At 42.0% G+C, this 17,358-nt stretch overlaps 1 protein-coding gene across 5 annotated transcripts in view; it reads right to left on the bottom strand.

The window, feature by feature from the left end:
• The window catches only part of EVL (Enah/Vasp-like), a 147,375-nt gene that overhangs the window by 67,946 nt on the left and 62,071 nt on the right, over positions 1–17,358 (bottom strand). For 4 of the 5 annotated variants that reach the window (XM_054275623.1, XM_054275624.1, XM_054275621.1 and 1 more), the window contains exon 2: positions 1,642–1,810. In XM_054275623.1, coding sequence (XP_054131598.1) covers positions 1,642–1,810 — 169 coding nt within the window. Of the gene's footprint in view, positions 1–1,641; positions 1,811–10,030; positions 10,095–17,358 lie in introns of those variants that run through there. The other variant, XM_054275622.1, reaches the window with a different exon arrangement.

Genomic DNA, 17,358 nt, shown 5'->3' with positions numbered 1-17,358 from the left:
TTTAAAGGGAACACTTTGTTTAAGGGCAGTTTTAGGTGACTAAGGTAAGCAACTATACTTTCTGTTTATTTAAAAGAGGATTTTTAGTCTTTAAACTCTGGAGAAATATATTCTTCTACCTGTTTCCTTCTGAACTGAGATGATTTTTAGATAGCATGCAGCATCTTCATAAGTTGGAACATTTGCAAGCAAATAAAATACTACAGTTAATGCAAAGCATGTTCAAAAAGCAGCTTAAGGTTTGACTTTTTATTATGTCCTACTCTTTAAACTGCATAGTCTGATTAAGACAGACCTCTGGTACTTAGTCTCTCTTACATACATACATATTGAATTTTTGACTTCTGCTTCTTTTACACCAGCTATTCAGTTCCCTCTTAGATTGCAGTCACATGAAAATCATCATTTACATTCACCAGCTGGCTATGTAAAATAAAGAACTAGCATGGCCTGGGACAGAGCAGTACTGGCCTTCATAACTGACTAAGAAAACAGTGTATTTCATTTAGTTTTGAAAATATTTTCTATTTCTGAATGGAAGTGCTTTCATATAATGCCTTTGTTCTACAGAAAAAAATAAAAGCAGTCACAAAACTTTTGGCAGATGTTTCAAAAGTGCACTGCAAGGAGCTGAAAACCAGCGTGCTCAAAACCCACCTATTTTTGTTCTGCTTTTCTTTTTCAGAATGATTACTCTGCATAGGCATGGTGTAGCAAAGTCACTGTCACCTCCAGTAAGCAACCTGAGTAACTTTTCCAGCTGGCCCAAGCACCTTTACAGCTGTCAGCTGAGGATCACCAGCATTCCCACAAGCAGATCAATCCATTCAACACTGGTGGCAGCTGAGAGGTGGTGGTGCCCTGGCTCCTGCTCTCTGGGTTGCCTGACCTGGCTCAGCTTGGCTGGATTTGCCCTGCCCCTGCCAATGTCACAGCAGCAGCAGTGCTTGCCTCACCTTCCCAGGAGGCAAATTCCCACTTTTTCCTGATCCCTGTGCCATGCAGAAGGCCCAAGGGGAGCACAAGAGGGGGGCAGGCTGCTGGAGCCATGCTGTGGCAGCCCTGGGCTGAGCACCGTGCTCTGGTGACCAACAGGGGTCTGATCCCAATTCTGATAATCTAAATCCCATATTATTCCTTTAATACTCAAGGAGGGCCTGCAAAATTAGTCTGCTGTAAATCAGATCACAGTGTGCACCTAGGATTTTAAAGTGCATTACAAGGAACTAATTGCTTATCACAGCAATGTAACAACCACTCTTTGTGGGACAGCAGTGCAGAACAATTGATTTTTATTTCTATTTTTAATATAGTACTAAGAACAAGTAAAAGTAATTTGGGAGGAGCTGAGAGCAAAACCTGCAGAGTGAATAAGACTCATTTAACAAGAAAAAATTATGGGGGGGAAGAAATAACATTTAAATCTTTTTGGCATCTACCAAACATTCTTTTTTCAAATATGCAGTAATAATTTATGATATATTGTGTGTGCAAAAAAATTATACAAAACCTGAATCGCTGGAGTATAAACAGACTAATAGACACCTTGCAGGGAGCAGGAAATGTTGCATTAAGTACAGAACTGAGCTTACCAAATGAGATCAAAGGTTAATTTACAGGAAACTTGGTGTAGTTACTCACTTGTTGATCCTGCAGTTTAACTCCAACTACCCTGAAGGTGTTTGTGGCCGTGTTGTGGTAGATGTTGATTCTGCTGAATCCCTGCTGGCCAGGTTTGATTGGCACCCATTTCTTACTGGTATCGTCATAGACCATAACTGAAGCTCGGGCTTGGCAAATACTCTGTTCACTGAGGAGAAAAACAAAAAAATCAGGAATTAAAAGAGTGAATTTACTGCTTATTGCTTATTACTTAAACCTCTAAAGGAAAAAAAAAAAACCCAACAGAAACTATCAGTGCTACTTTCAACATATGTTTTATAAGAGATCTGCTAATCCTTTGAATGCGCTCTGTTAAATTAAAGCTGACACATTATGTATTCACAGACTTAAAAAACCTCCTGTATGCTGCTGTTTTGAACCAATAATCTATTTTATATAAAACATTAAGCCCTGAGAAATAACCTGCATCACATAAACATTATGAAAACTGTCCAACAGCATGGATGCTCTATTTATTTTATGTATCCATTGGCAAGCAAAGCCTTTTACATTTGTATGAAAACCTAGCAATATTTTACAGCTTGCTGACAAAACAAACGTGACACCCACAGCTGAGTTATACATTTCAAACTGGAAGCAAGCAGACCTTGGAGCAAAAGCCATGTTAGGTAAACTGAAGAAATCAATTAAGTTAATCCAGCTGACGCCTAATTCCCAGACCTACTGACGCACTTGGAAGTCCCAGAATACCCGAAGCAAAACACACAGGAACTCTTTTCTCCTTCATCCTCATAGCAAGGAAAGTGGGGAAGGGGAATCCACAAACCTGGATGCATGCCAGCATTAAAGTATATAACCACTGTTTTGTATAGTATAAATAACTATTTTTCTCCTTTACAGTCAAAGAAATTCCTCAGTACATTAGCTCTTGTTTGTTAGTCATATCCTGAGTAATATACATACAGAGAATCATAATAAAACACACTCATCAAGGGCAATAAATGCCACTGGCAAATGCTGTGACATGTCAATACAGGTCAGAATTTCAGTTCCACTCTCCTGATCTCCCAGCCAGTTTTCTTATACCAGAGGAAATACAAGTTGAAGAAAAAATTAAACCTGCAAATTTTGGAGCTTTGAGGTCTTTAAATGTAACAGGGATTTTCAACAATCAAATAGTGCACCTTATGATGCATTTATGATTCAGTTAGTGCATCTAAATGAAACTGTTGAGATCTATGTCCTGCAAAAACTTTAAGTTCATGACTGTCCTGTTAACTTTAGATCAATATATAGGTATATACATACCTCCCTTCCTCAGCCCAGGCCATATTAAATAATTGTCGACAATGCAACAGCAAGTGGTTAATCTGCTTTGCACACAAATCCCTCTCCTCCCTCTTGGTTTGAGTTTGCCTCCCTAGCACACACACACACACACACACACACACACACACACACAGAGGAGAAGCTCTTGGGTGATGCCAAACCAGGTTGCTGCACTGCCACTGTGCCAAATTACACCACTTGTAAATTTTACCAACTGCTGCACACCCAAACCTGCCTGACCCCATCACTGCCATCATTTTAATGAAAGGGAGCACGTTACTTCAAGTATTAAGAGGATCTGGGTTGATTACAGCAGCAATTTTCAATCTTTTCTGACCTGTGGGTCTCAAAAAAATTTCCAAGGCAGATGTATCCCCATGGTAGACTAAAGCCTACTGACTCTGGCTTGTTTTGTCAATCACTTTGCACAGCCTCCAGGTAGCCCATAGGCCTCCTCCAGGCTGTGAGCAAAAGCCTGGAAAGTCCTCACAGCATTTATAGAGGGGGCAATGATGCCAGCAGACATCTCTATAAAGAACAAGGTAGGAAAATTCAGAATAAATTGTATTTTTATTATGTATCATAGAAACAGCTAAATTCTGTTACCAGAGCAATATATTCAGATCCGAAGGACAAAACATGATTTTATTTATATTGTTCAGAATTCATAAAATCCAACTCATCCACCAGTTGCTATCGCTTTGTGAGATACCTGGAGAACAGCTGCACCTTTGCTGATGCACTTACCCAGCAAACACCTCTCCCCCCTGTTTTTTAAGGTAAGCTAATGTCTTGTGGCAGCTCCTCCATATCTGACACGAGCAGCTGAGGGATTTGAGCTCCTTCCAGCCTGCCGAATCCTCCAGCTGCTGCAGGAGCTGCAGCCTGGCAGCAGTGGCAGCATTGCCTGCATCCTCCAGACCTGCTTTGTCTAGCAGGTGCCTTGCCACCTCCAGCTCCAGAGGAGGGGGAGCATCAGCTGCCAGGGCACAGCAATGCCCTGCCCAGGAGCCAGGGACTCCAGGAAAATGTTGTTCCTGGGAGAGTCACACTCAGCCAATGTGACACCACATCCTTCTCCTCAAGCCTTGCCAAGCTCTACAAGTCCTGCTGTACACTGAAGTAAGCAAGAGCACATCACTGCCTTCAAGAACAATACTGTCTCCATTTCAGATGAATTTGGGAATCCACAATTACCACGAGCTGCTAAATTAGTCAAAATTCATTAAATTATCCTTACTTCCAACAGACACTACACCTAACCATCCAGACATGGGTGCCTGAACATGGCATTGCTCGCTGTGCCATTCCCAGCAGATACAGCAACTTTGCCTCCAGGCTTTGCTGCCACCAAAATCAGCAGCAAAGGAGCTGCTGCTGCCCTGTGGCTGAAACACAGACCTCAGGAGCAGGGTTTGATGCATGACAGCCAATTGCTCCTGTGACATGAAGCAACAGCACACCAAGCTCCATCGCTGCTCTCCTGCAGTCAATGGAAGTTTTTCATCATTCATTTAAACGGAAACAGGATTGAGCCTGTTATCTGGCCCCCAGTGAAATAACAGAAAGGAACATAAAACAGCACACCAGGGGAATCCTTTCCTGCAAAGCACTTCATCAATCTTTCAGCATCCAAAATGCCTCCAGGGACCCATTGCTAGCTTGCTGTCTCCCTCTAAATGGAGTGAGACAACTCCAAGAGTTTAGTAACTCTTTATCTTGAAGACTTTCTACTCTTCCTATGCATAAAAGGCACAACTGTCCCACTCCTGCTTTAAGAGGCTTCTCTAAAAACAGCAAGAAAATATTCCCTTTATAAACCTCACTGAGAATCTCTGTATTACTCTCTGTACATTATTTTAAACACAAATCAAGCACCAGTGATTTCATGAAGGTCTAGCAAAATTTTTGGTTACTTTTAGGACCATACATCACTGATGTCAGCTACATGTGACAGGTAATAAATGTGCTTAGTGACACAATTCTGAGTAGCCACATTCCTTCTCCATGATAAGAGTTTGTTATATATTAGTATTTACATGCAAAATTATGTTTGCACACTTTCAGAACTTACTTTATTTTCCTAATACACAAAAGTTACTGAAAATTTGGTATGTGATGGAGGTCCATCAAATTTCACACATGTCAAAAATTAGGAATTCTACTACTGATATTTTATTTTACATTAAAATGCAGTCAGACTCATCCACCTGAGTTCCCACCATAGGTAATTGCATATAAAAATATATAAAAATTGAATCATAGAGAGGTCTTAATTACAAAATTGTTCAGGTTTGTGCACAACATCTGCTCCAATTTGCAACACTTTACTATGGGGCAGATTAAAGTAATCTTATTTAAATGCGGAGGGGAGGGGGTTCTTCCTAGGGACATCAAATCCTAATATTCACCCCTGTTTATTCTGAAAGCATCACATCTGTGGGAAGGCAAACCTCTGCACTAGTACCATTTGCTTGCCTCAAGTTAAAGAAAGTCTGCTTAGTTTTGTTCACAGGTGATATCTAAAATCGAGTGCTCATAGTTGAGATTTATAGAATATTGTTTCAACACTACAAAACTGTAAATTAAGAAAAAAATTTTGCAGATAATACTGTTTGCTTCATTCTGTGTGATACATTTTGACCCACTCTCATCCATCTCTTCTGTGTAAGATTAATCTTAAAAAATCAGCGGATTGGTTAAATTAGATTGAACCCTGCTTGAAAGGGTCAGCATTGACCTTTCTTGCCCAGCACTTTGAGACAGTGCTGCAGGGAAGGTGCCTTTGTCCTGGAATAACACTCCTCTCCTCTTCCATCTGTTCAGAATCTGAAAAACACAGTCCTTTCTTCCTGGCTTCTAGTAAGCATAAGATTACCAAGATCTATAGCCAAAAAAGAGCCACAAATGGAATAGATAACACCAGGATTCCTGGGAAAATACCTGTATTTTTTGTGAATTGTCACATGACAAGCAGTGGCCTGGCACTACCTGGCCCAGTGGGTAATCCAAATATACAAGCAAACAGCTCAGGCTGGAAGCACAAAAGACCTGTACCAGAGAATAAACAGGAAAAAGAGAGCAAACCATAATGTTTGGAGGAGATTCTGGCTCTGAAGGGTCTCTAAGGCTTTTCCCTCTCGTTCCAGACCGAGTGGCCAAGCTGCACTGTGCTCCTTCACTGACCTGTTTTCTCTACTTACCCTGTTATCCTCTTAGGAGTAAAACTTTTGCAGAGCTTGGTACTGAGTGCCTGAGCCCGCTCTGAGGAGCAGCCCGTGCAGAGGCTGCATGGCACAGGGTTATCCCAGCCCTAGCCTGGAGCCCTGTCCAGCCCCAAACCACCAGAGTCACACCTCTGGGGCAGTGGGAGGGGGTTCAAATGCTGTCTCATGGAGCCAGGACAAGGTCACACAGCTTTTGGGGGGTCACCAAATCGTGCTCACAAAAGGAGTAACAAATATCCACGACCAGCTAACATTGGGATCAAACACTCAATTCTGTGGGCTTTACTCCAGCATGCCAGGTGCACCTGGACACTTCCACTCTCCTTATTTACAGACACAACTGTGTCCTTGGGACAGACACTCCTTAGCAAAAGCTTTTTCCCTCTGAAAGCCCCCTGACAGAAATCAAGATCTCATGCTTTGAACCAATTACAGATCTACCTTGTATCAAGCTGGTCATGATTCTTTGACCTTTAAAGATACCCTTTTTCTTGTATTCATAGAAAAGATAAATAGCTATTTATACAAGCATTTACTTTATTCTTAATTTTCAGCCCCCATATGTCCCCCCTCAATATTTTTATTATTAATAAAGTTATTTTAGACTGATCTAATCACACTTATTAGTGTGAGAAATTGTTGACATTACTTAGCCCTAGGCTTGCCTTACTTGAGAATGAAACCTCAGCCCAGAAAATGTGGGGGATAAGGAACAAGTCATTTAGCACATCTTACTCTACTTGTACACTAGGGCTGCCACAGGAAGTCACATTTGTGTGGTTAAACGTGACATGCAAGAAATTGCTGATGCTGATTTTAGAAGCTGACAAAATACTCTCAATGTCAGCTAAAACAGCTAATGTACATCCAAAATCCTGAATACAGAGATGTGCAATCTGTGCAGTACAGGTCTGTATAACTTCAGAATTAGCAAGCTACAAGTCATGTTCCTGCAGCATTTTAAAGTATACTTCAAACACTAATATACTAATTTGCTAAACATTTTAACAGCTTTCACTTTGATAAATATAATAATGACTGGGATTATTATATAAACACAGGGGAAGTGTTTCAGTAGTAAGCTGAAACAATGGACATTTCTCTCTGGCCACTGGATTTAGAGAACAAAAAACCTGAGAGACCCTCTGGACACAAGACAAGTCATATGGGCTTCTATAGAGACCACAGCTGAGATCAGAGTTTGTTAGAGATAAAGTTGCTGTAATGCAATGACTCTCCAGCCCTCCCACCAGAGATTCACCACCAGCTCTGCTCATGGCCCCACTTCTTCTTGGGAGCCTCGTTTCTCCAGCACAGTGTCAGTCCCACTTGTGACTCCTGGGACCCCCTGTTTCAGAGTCTACTTCCCTCTGCAAGCAAAGTTGCAGCACAGCCGGTGTCACCATCGTTCACCTTTGTCCCAGAGCCCTGAAGAAACTTCCTCAAGCAATGCAGAAACACCTCATAGTGAAAACACAGCATTTAGCTCTTGATCACACCAAAGGGCAGCCCCATGGGGGCTTTGTAGCTAGAGAGGCGCTTTCAGTCCTCAGTGACATGCAAATGCTTGACTATTTTATAGATATTTAAATAGCAGCAGTCACACTCTCACATATACTATGGAGGTGCCACAATGACTGCCTCCAGTTGTTTTCTGAGCTCCATTTCCTGGCATTCCCTGAAAAACCAACCCGTGGACCCAGTGGTCAGAAGTTCTCCATTTGCACTCGCTCCTGGTTGCCTGCCTGTGCACAGGGACCTACCCAACAGTGCTGCCCTTGCTCCAGCCAGCCTGAAGGGGAGGTCCCAGAGAAGCTGCTGGTTTTTGGTGTCCTGCTCAGGTCTGCACATTCACCTTGCAGATCTTTTGGTGCTGGAGTTTGTCTGCACTGCCAGTGGGAGATGAGCCTTTTGCACCCAGCATCTGCTGAAGGTGCCTGGCCATCACCTTTCTCCACTGTTAAACTCTAGCATCTGAACTGTTTAATATTAAATAATTACAAGAAAATAGTAAAAACATGAAGAATCCTTCATAAGCAGCTCTCAAAAGGACAGACACTGTTAAATAAAGTCATGACACACCTGCAAGACAAATACATATTTTACAGAGCAGGAAGTGGAAATACTGGTACTTATAGGGCCATTAAGAGTAAGATGAACACTGATTCACCTCCATAAGGAAGAATATGCAAAAGTTACTTTCTGTTAGGAATAAGACATTAATTTTGAATTCTCCCTTACTACATTGGCATACCCAGTGGGAACTGCCTTGTCCAGTATCTGCTGCAGATACCCACAGCAGACACATCAGCTGGAAACCAGGGAAGGGACAGTTTATGAGGCACCCAGGTTGTACACTAAGCCAGGACTTTGGCAGATGAGTTGCTAAATTTGGGAACACACACACACAATCCTGGCATGACCAGAGAAACTTGCATAACCTTCTGTCACCCCTCATTGCTCTTGAGCATGGGAAAAGTGAGAAAAAATACAAAAAATTATACAGTATGCAAAACATGACTGCAGAGGAACAGATACTTCACGTGGGTCTGACTGTCAGCCCAGAAGAGTTCAGTCCTCAGCACTGCCAGCCAAGGTCTGTGAGAGCCCTGACCTCTCAGTGTCTGCCACAGCTCTTAAATAGCACATCTGCCAATCAGGGCAGATTTGGGGCCAGCAGAGAGGCCACAGACTGATGCCCTTGTAAGCCAGCACATCTGCTTAGTTTGTGTTGCTGAGATTTTAAACCATGCAGTGCTGTTAATTTTAACCCATCCCTCTTCTGGTAGGTTTTGTGAACTGAAGCATGAGAATTCAAATGACTCTCAGGGGAACTCCAGTTATCAGCATCTCAACTCAGCATGTTAAGAAACGCTTACAGAGATCTGCTTTGCACAAGGCACTTCACTGGGGAAGTGGTGTGATTAAGCTAAGTGCCATTGCTGCCAAGCCATGCTCCAGGAAACTTTTCCTTCCAAGTTCCAACAACTGACTGCTAATGGGGACTCCTAATGGAGGAACTTCACTGCTCCATTAATGCTTTGAAACATGCAAAGTTTCTTTCTGTGAAGTGGGGCTCACTTCCAGATTTTATACACCACCTTGAAGGTACACTTTGGGAATTGCTAAAAGTAAATATCAAGTAAATGCTTAAAAGTTCCTAAAAATGAGTCAAGTAAATGGCCTGGAGAAACACGAGGAATTCAATTAGACAAAAACAGTAAAAAAGCAACTCGACTGGATCAGGTTGCTATCAATATACACTACTTCCCTTCCCCCTTAAATTACAGAAATAAAAGTGAGAAGTACCTAATCTGGTAAAATATGAATTATGCAAAACAGAACTGTCAAGTGAAAATACATGACTGAGGGCTCTCACTCATGGGCCAACCATATCTGTATTTCAGGAGAATGATACCTTAAAAAAAGGCTTTGAAAGATCATAATCACAACTAATGACCAGGAAAGGCAGACTCCAAAGTGAATGGAGGAAATCAACATAAAGATCTTTCATTAAAGCTGGCATCACTTTGCCTTGGCTCCCTTCAATCCCAGAAGAAATGTAAATAAACCTGTGACAATTCCCCTCCAGCTGATGGAGGCAGATCAGGAATGAAGAAACCCTCGCTTCATCAAGTCAGCTTCTCCCTCACTACCAGGGGATGCATATTAATGTAGCATTGCCATAAAAGCTTAATTACCATTTTACACAATTATAAATGATCCTACCAGGCTACAACCAAAACACCAACCTTCTGTGTTTATCACAATACGCGCCCTCCTTCCCATCCAGCCACACTAATTCTGGTCACCAGAGTCCCTGCCAAGAGTCACAGTCCCCAGGTACTTACGTGCCTGCCATGGAGGAGGACCTGGTCAGGCAGTCCCACAGAGGTGTACGCTCAGAGCTGGCACGTGTGCTCAATAACAAACAGTCTGTTTCACCTGAGCAGAAGACAGGTTTGGCAGAGACACAAGCCAAGAGTCTCTATGAAGGCTTATAACCAAAACAGGAAAGGGAAGCTCTATTGAGAGAGCAGGAGGGCAGGAAGTAACATACAGCAGGGGCGGGGAAGGCACTTTAAAGAAGAAATGTTATTATTTCTTATAGCTGCTTTGCTGAGCAAAAGTACAAACAATATAGATTTAGATTAGATGCGCCGTTGTTGCCTCATTGGAGGCGTGGATATTAAAAAGTTTTCACGCATTTTCTTGAGGCACAGGTTCACAGTCCAAGAAAAAGCAAAAGCAAATAAAGCTCAGACCCAGAAAAAAACCTGCTGTTATTCATTTATGGCACGGGTGTTTGCACAGCGCAGAACCAAACCCAGGGGCCCTGGTGGCACCGAGGGCCCTGCACTGCCTGGCAGCCAACCTGGCATCCTGCTGAGGGCCAGCTCCAGCCCAGAGCTTTACCTGGCACAGCACAGTGCTAATTTTATCTCCTCACCTACTCAGATGCCTTTTGCACATCTGCTCAAGTTGACCTGGAGCAAAGGATGCAGGGTGCAGACACCAGGTAAATTCCCAAAGCACCCAAAAAACTGCAGAGCTTCTCAGCTCTGGAAGAACTGCTGGAAACACAGTCAGAAGCCATGGTTTTACCATGGAGGCACACAGACTTCTCTGGGAGTCAGCATCAGAGGCCCTGAAGTCTCTGCTAATGAGAGCAAAACCTGCAGAGCCCTGAGGAGACCGGTCCTCAGGAGATCACACGATTCCTGACATCCTTGCCGTGCTTTCAGAGTGTAACAGGCATTTGTAGAACCTTAGATCCCTATTTAATACAGCAAAAAGAGAGATGTGTAAGAAATAAGCTGAATTTGACACAAACCCTTCAGTGCAGTTTCTGCTGGGCATCAAGGGCTGCAAACACTGGTGCACCTAAGCAGGGGAGCAGAGCTCCTTCCACCTTCACTGTTTTTCCTGTTACAAGAGATTACTTTCATGGTCCAACTGAAAGACCTACAGAAACTATTGCTGAAATGGCACCTAGTGAACACATGGGTGTCAAAATCTGGCTGCTCTCACAGCTGGGGGTACATCGCCTGCTCAGTTGCTGCTTCCAGTTCCTCTGCAGAAAATCTCTGTATGACTGAAGAGTTTCAGTTTTCTGATGGGGGGAATTTAAAAGCCAACAAGAACTGAACTTCTCACTGACATTTAAGCACAGCTTTTTCTGTAGTGCTTTTGTTTTTCTCTCTTTTTATTTCTTTCTGTTTAATAAAGCAATTTATTAATGCTTGGGATTTCAATTTGGCTGCATTTTTCTGCTACGATATCCTTCTGCTTTGAGATCTGTGTGGATGTTGGGCACTACCTTTTTTCATTCAAAAAAAATCCTGCTTTTCATGAATTTAAAATTTTCAAGTGGCAGTTCCTCTGTATAGCTCACACATTGCCTAGACAATAATTGTAGAGTTAGTCAGTGCAAACAGTACTTTACTGCATGTATCAGAAAAGGACATAACTTGAAAAATGCATCTCCAAGTAAGTATGGACACAAATGACTAATGGCTCAGATCAGCCATGCTGGCTCCACTGTTCTAGGCAGAAGGATGCAGGAAGATGAACTTAGGTGAACTTAGGAGGATGAAGATAAGCAAAGATCTGAGGAGCCTTTTTATTCCTCTGATGTGTCTGAGATAGATATGGTCACTGATTTGGGGGAAAGGACACGGCACTTATGAGGTATGATAATTTCCCTGTTAAATCAAGCAGATATTACCCTCCTTACACACAAATATCAGTTGCAACAATATCAGCTAGAAAACTCTGGTTTTAAATTTTTGGTTCTCCTGAACAAACAGCTTTGAGCACACCTGGAAACTCCCAGCCTCCCCTCTCCTGCTAGCACCGTGCATGCTGAAGGTACAGCAAAGAGCGGGTCACTACTGACACATCCAATGTCACCCTAGGAAACAGTGACAGTGAGTAGGACAAAGCCCAGGGCTGCCTTTCCATGCCCCTGTCATAAGCCAAATTAATTTCACTAAGCACCATACATTCCAGCAGAAGTGCCTCTAATCACCTCTTTGCATTGCTAAAATGCCTCCATGGCCCTGCCCTAGAAAGGGAGCACTTAGAAGGACACAGCACTCTGTGACAAATGACACATAAGACCGAGTAGCTGACTTCTATCCATTCCTCACAAAGAACCATATGCTGGATAAACAGATTATTTCAGTCATGTGCTGAGATCTGTGTGAGCAGATCAGGATTCCTAAACACAGAAGCGAGGCTTTACTTGCAATTAAGTGAATATTCCCATAGGTTTGCAAGCAGCACGTCTGCTGGCCATGCACTCAGCTTTCATGTTCCAAACACTCCCAAGTCTTGGATTTGCTTTCTTTTGGAGAGTTTCATTACCAGATAGATTGTGATTTGTATATGACAATAATGTTATGTATTTTCAATCCTTAGAGCTATAGGCTGAGCTAGAAAGGTGAGTGCCTCAGCCTCAAAATGACTCATCTCCAAGCATAAAACCCAGGATATTTTTAAGAATGAAGTGAAACACTGTAGAATGTGTTGCTCATACTATTAAAAAAATTTGAATCACAATCATAGTATAAAACTGTACCCACCTACGAGTTAATTGAAGTGATTAAAATATTTTTTTCTTAACAAGCATGTTTCAGACTTTCCAAATAACTATTTATACTTATATATCTGCTGGGTTTAGTTCTGTGTTATCCTCAAAAGGCAACATGTATATTGCACAAATTTCAAAATTTGCATATGGCAAGTCTTTCATTTAACGATTTCATGATTAAGAAATCTGGAAGTTCCCACTGAAATGTTACACTCAAATTTCACAAACTACAAGACAGTTTCATGAATATATGCACAAATGATATGCAACAGCATATAAAATATGCATTTATATATTCAGATTTGTAAATCTAATTTCACAGCTGTTAATAGTCTTTGAATGTAAGACATTTCCTCATACACTGAGATTTGCAACTGTTAAACATGCTGATGAGGCAAAAAAAAATCCTTGTCCTCAGAAAGTTTAACCCTGTATGTTAATATATGCTTTTGCTCTCTCAAATAACTTTTTTCCATGCTCCCCATTCATTTGAAAGGAGCATGAGAGAAACCAGACAGGAGCGTAAAATATACTTATTTACTATTAGAAGAGTTAAAAATGTGCAGTGAGGTGAGGTGTCAGGTGCCACTTCAACAGCAAAACAATTGATCCTGCACTGAGCATATTTTACAAATCAGTCTTTTTGGGGATATTAATTTAGGATGCAACTCCATCACTGCTGAGGTGCAAGGAAGCCTTTCCATGGACTTAAGAGGGACAAGATTTAGCCTTTTGTATAGATCCATTCAAGTAGTGATAAATAAACATATGGCAGGAAAAAAAATAGTTTTAAAGGCCACGTGTTATGCAGGATTTGGGAAGCCCTATTTTTTCCTTCTGGGAAGCCCCTGGCTCTCAAGTCATGCAGTGCCCTCTGATAAGATGATTTTATCTCACCCTCACTCTGCAGAGGGAACAGCCAGGACTCACCTGCTTCCAGGGGGATGTTTTGGCTGATGCAAACAGCTTAGGTATTGCCTGAAGGAAATAACTGTATTGCAAAGAATTAACTCCGTGGCTGCCTTCAATTTTCCTCTCTATAAAGTGTGATGAGCAGTGGGCAGTGAGCCCAGACCCCACGGTAAGCAGCATGGAACAAGTTCCAGACCATATGGAGAGAAATAAACTGCCACTTCATACACAGGGCATCTATACTGCTTTTGTGCTTGAGTCAGCTAATTGCACATCCGCAAATCAGCACATTTATAACAAATGGAGCGTTATGATATCATGGGGAATCTATTTAACATGATCAAAGTCTGCCAGGAAAAGTTCCCCTGAAATTATGAAAGTACTTAAGAGTCCTGAGTGCCGGGGACATTTTACAGTCCTTGTTAAACAAACATTTTCCCATTGTTTCATGGCACCTGGTGGTACCAAGGGCTGTATCTTCCAAGGCTCCATGCCAGCAGTCTCACTGCAGCCACCAGCATGGGCATCTCTGTACCTGGAGTTAAAACCAGCCCCACCACCCAGACCTGCTCCAGAGCAGGCAAAGAACAGCTGTCACAGACATCTTTTATGAAAAACCCTTTCCTTAGGATTTTTCCTCCTGAGAAGCTGAGAGGCCTCAGGAAAAACATGTAAACAATGGTTATCTGCTGCTGTGGAATGCAACAGGTGGTTCTGTGATTGGCCCATGTTGGTTGTTTCTAATTAATGGCCAATCACAGTCAGCTGGCTTGGACTTTCTGTCCGAGACACAAGCCTTTGTTATCATTCTTTCTTTTTCTATTCTTAGCTAGCCTTCTGATGAAATCCTTTCTTCTATTATTTTATTATAGCTTTAATATAATATATATAATGAAATAATAAATCAAGCCTTTTGAAGCATAGAGTCAGATCCTCATCTCTTCCTTCATTCTCGGGCTCCTGTGAACTCATTCACAAACAGCTGCTGTTCCCAGCAGCACCTCAGCTCAGGCATACCATCTCCTTTCTTTTCCAGAAGATGAGATTTACAGTGTTGCAAACCTCCTTCTGTACTACAGATTTTAAAGGGTGAACTTAGCTTTTCCACATAACTTTTTTTAAAGTTAAAGTTTAGCAATGCCCTTGATCTAAAGAGCCATTAGACATGGTCTAAGTGTAAATATAAACTCACTTGGGGTATCAGCTGGAAAACATTCTCATATTTATATCACCAAGCATATGCTGTCCCCCAACATTGCTCCACAGCTGATGTATTTTCACCTTCAGCTTGCATTTTTCCTTAAATTTAGTAAACATGATGAGTGGTTTTGGCAACTGTTGGCAGAGGTCCTTTCAACTGCCCACATTACTTTTTTGTAGCTCTTGATTTATGGGGTGGTCATGTAAATTTCTGGGGTTTGTATGTGAAACAAGAAATACCAACTTCACAATAGTCCCAAAGGAAGACCAGGAGCTTCTCACTCAGAACTAGCACTGCCTCAATTCTGGTACTTACCTTAGCTATTTAATGCAATCCACCACTAAGAAATGCATTTCAAGCATCATGTTTTGCTGAACAGATCAGATATTTGTATCATGAGACAGCCCTATCACATGTGGTTGGCACCATAAGCCTGTGGAAGGGTTTCTATCACAAACCTTTCATGGGTGGGTGAGGTGCAGCCCAGCAGGTGTGAACTTAAGGAGAGGTTTTCTGATGTATGAGATGCTGGAGTAAAGAAAAACCGTATAAACACAGCTCAAGAGCCTGGAGGGGAAGCAGCTGACCAAAAAACCATCAGAAATCACACATAACTGTATTTTTATCAGTTCTCTAAAGGCACATACCTGTCTGATGTTCAGGTCATATAATGTGATATTCATTGGGAAAGCACTTTTCAAGACAGCAACCCCATCCCTAAAAAGTGAGGGCTCAAGGTGGAGGTTGTGCAGGCTCTACAAGGCTGGGTTCACATCAAGATGAAGAATGCCTGGCCTTGTTTCTGATATTTATGTTTCTTGAAAAGGACAGGTTGGAAATAATTGCTGACTTTTAGGCACGGGGAAACTTCAACTTGCGGAAGGATCCCTGAAGGTGGAATGGGTACAGTGAGCAGTTTGTCATGTCAGCTTTCACTGCCATGGAACACAACGAGGTGCACACATGCAGGGAAGCTCTCCTTTAAAAGCATCCATATTCCTTCCACGCTTTTTCATGTCTTAGAATAATCCCTTGTAGCATTTCACAGGATACTGAGGTAGTTTTGCATGAATCAATACTTGCTTTATCCTTGCTGAAGTTGGTGGCAAAATTCCTATTAGCAATTAGCCATTCCAGCTGCAGCAGCAATTTATCTTTTATATCATCTGTGCCATCAGTTAGGCAGTAGAACAAGGTAAATTATACTGGTCTGTTGAAGCCCCATCCTAAATCCAGTGCTTGCAACGATGGACAATGAATGTGGCCCTGATATTTGCAGATTTACTTTGGCTGGGAAAAATAACAAATCATTGCTGGGCCCAAACAAGCCGCATGATTGAGTCACAGTGTTGATTTAGATTAAGTATCTTTAGTCTGTTTAAAAGTGAACATTGCAGATCTGACTGTTTGTAGTGTTCCATCATGGAAAAGGTGAAACCCTCTTCAAGGTGGGCATAAAACAGCACCAAATGTCAATAAACTTGACTCAAAAATCCATATTAATTGTGGCAATCAGGAAAGTGGGAGGATGTCTCTTAAATTTCACAAGAAGAATAATTTTCAGATTATTTTAGTAAAAATAAACACAAGGACAGCTAGCAAATGGAGATGTGTAGTATGCAAATCCTTCATCCAAAACTACTGACAATACTCATTAAAACAAAAATTATCCCGGCAGCCCCTTCTTTTCCCCCTTTCCCTCCTTCGATTATTTATTGGCAAAGATTTTTCCCACTGCCTGGCAGATAAAAAGATTTTCTGAGTGCCAAAACTGAAATAAGATCCCTGAGCACATTTGTGCACCAGACTTGTTTGTGCACGATATTTGTCAAATAATTGCAGAAGTATTCTTGCTTTACCATGATTTTTGTCCTGGCAACATTCCCCCCCCTCCCCTTATCTTGTCCAAAATTATTTTCTTGACTGTGTTGTGTCCTCTGTGACTTTCCCATCACCATGCAGGGACACCACAAAGTGCCATTTCTCAGGAGTTGCGCATTTACTGAACAGGTGCAAGTTGGCAGTGAATTGCTGGTGAACCTGACTGTGTCCTGCCCTCACCTCACACACAACACCAGACTGAATCTCTCTCCTCTCCATCCACTTGCTGAGTGTCAGAAACCTGTGACTTTCATTCCTCTGTCAAACTCGGCTGACACTTCTGAATCTGCTGGTCAGCTTCTGGGAAGGTGATAGAGAGAAGGAAGAGACGGGCAGATGTCGGGACCTCTAGCTTATCAGAGTGACCCAGAAAAAAGTTTGAAAGTCTCTTTTCCCAGCCCGACACTTGAAGAAGGAGTCAGGGCTCTTCATTTCTTGGTCTCAAGGTTGTTTCTTGTATCTTATCTATAAAAAATGTTCTCCTGCCCTGCTGAGGTCTGTCCAGCAGGACTGTTCCAGGCACTCTGCCTGCCCCCGGGGCGGTGGTATGTCTTTTTATACTAAAAACTCCATGTACAATATTTACAATT

Source organism: Melozone crissalis, unplaced genomic scaffold, assembly GCF_028551555.1.
Source record: "Melozone crissalis strain CALT ecotype California unplaced genomic scaffold, PUWL_Pcris_2 ptg000018l_1, whole genome shotgun sequence".
NCBI classification, from domain to species: domain Eukaryota; kingdom Metazoa; phylum Chordata; class Aves; order Passeriformes; family Passerellidae; genus Melozone; species Melozone crissalis.
This window is presented reverse-complemented; position numbering and strand designations above follow the sequence as displayed.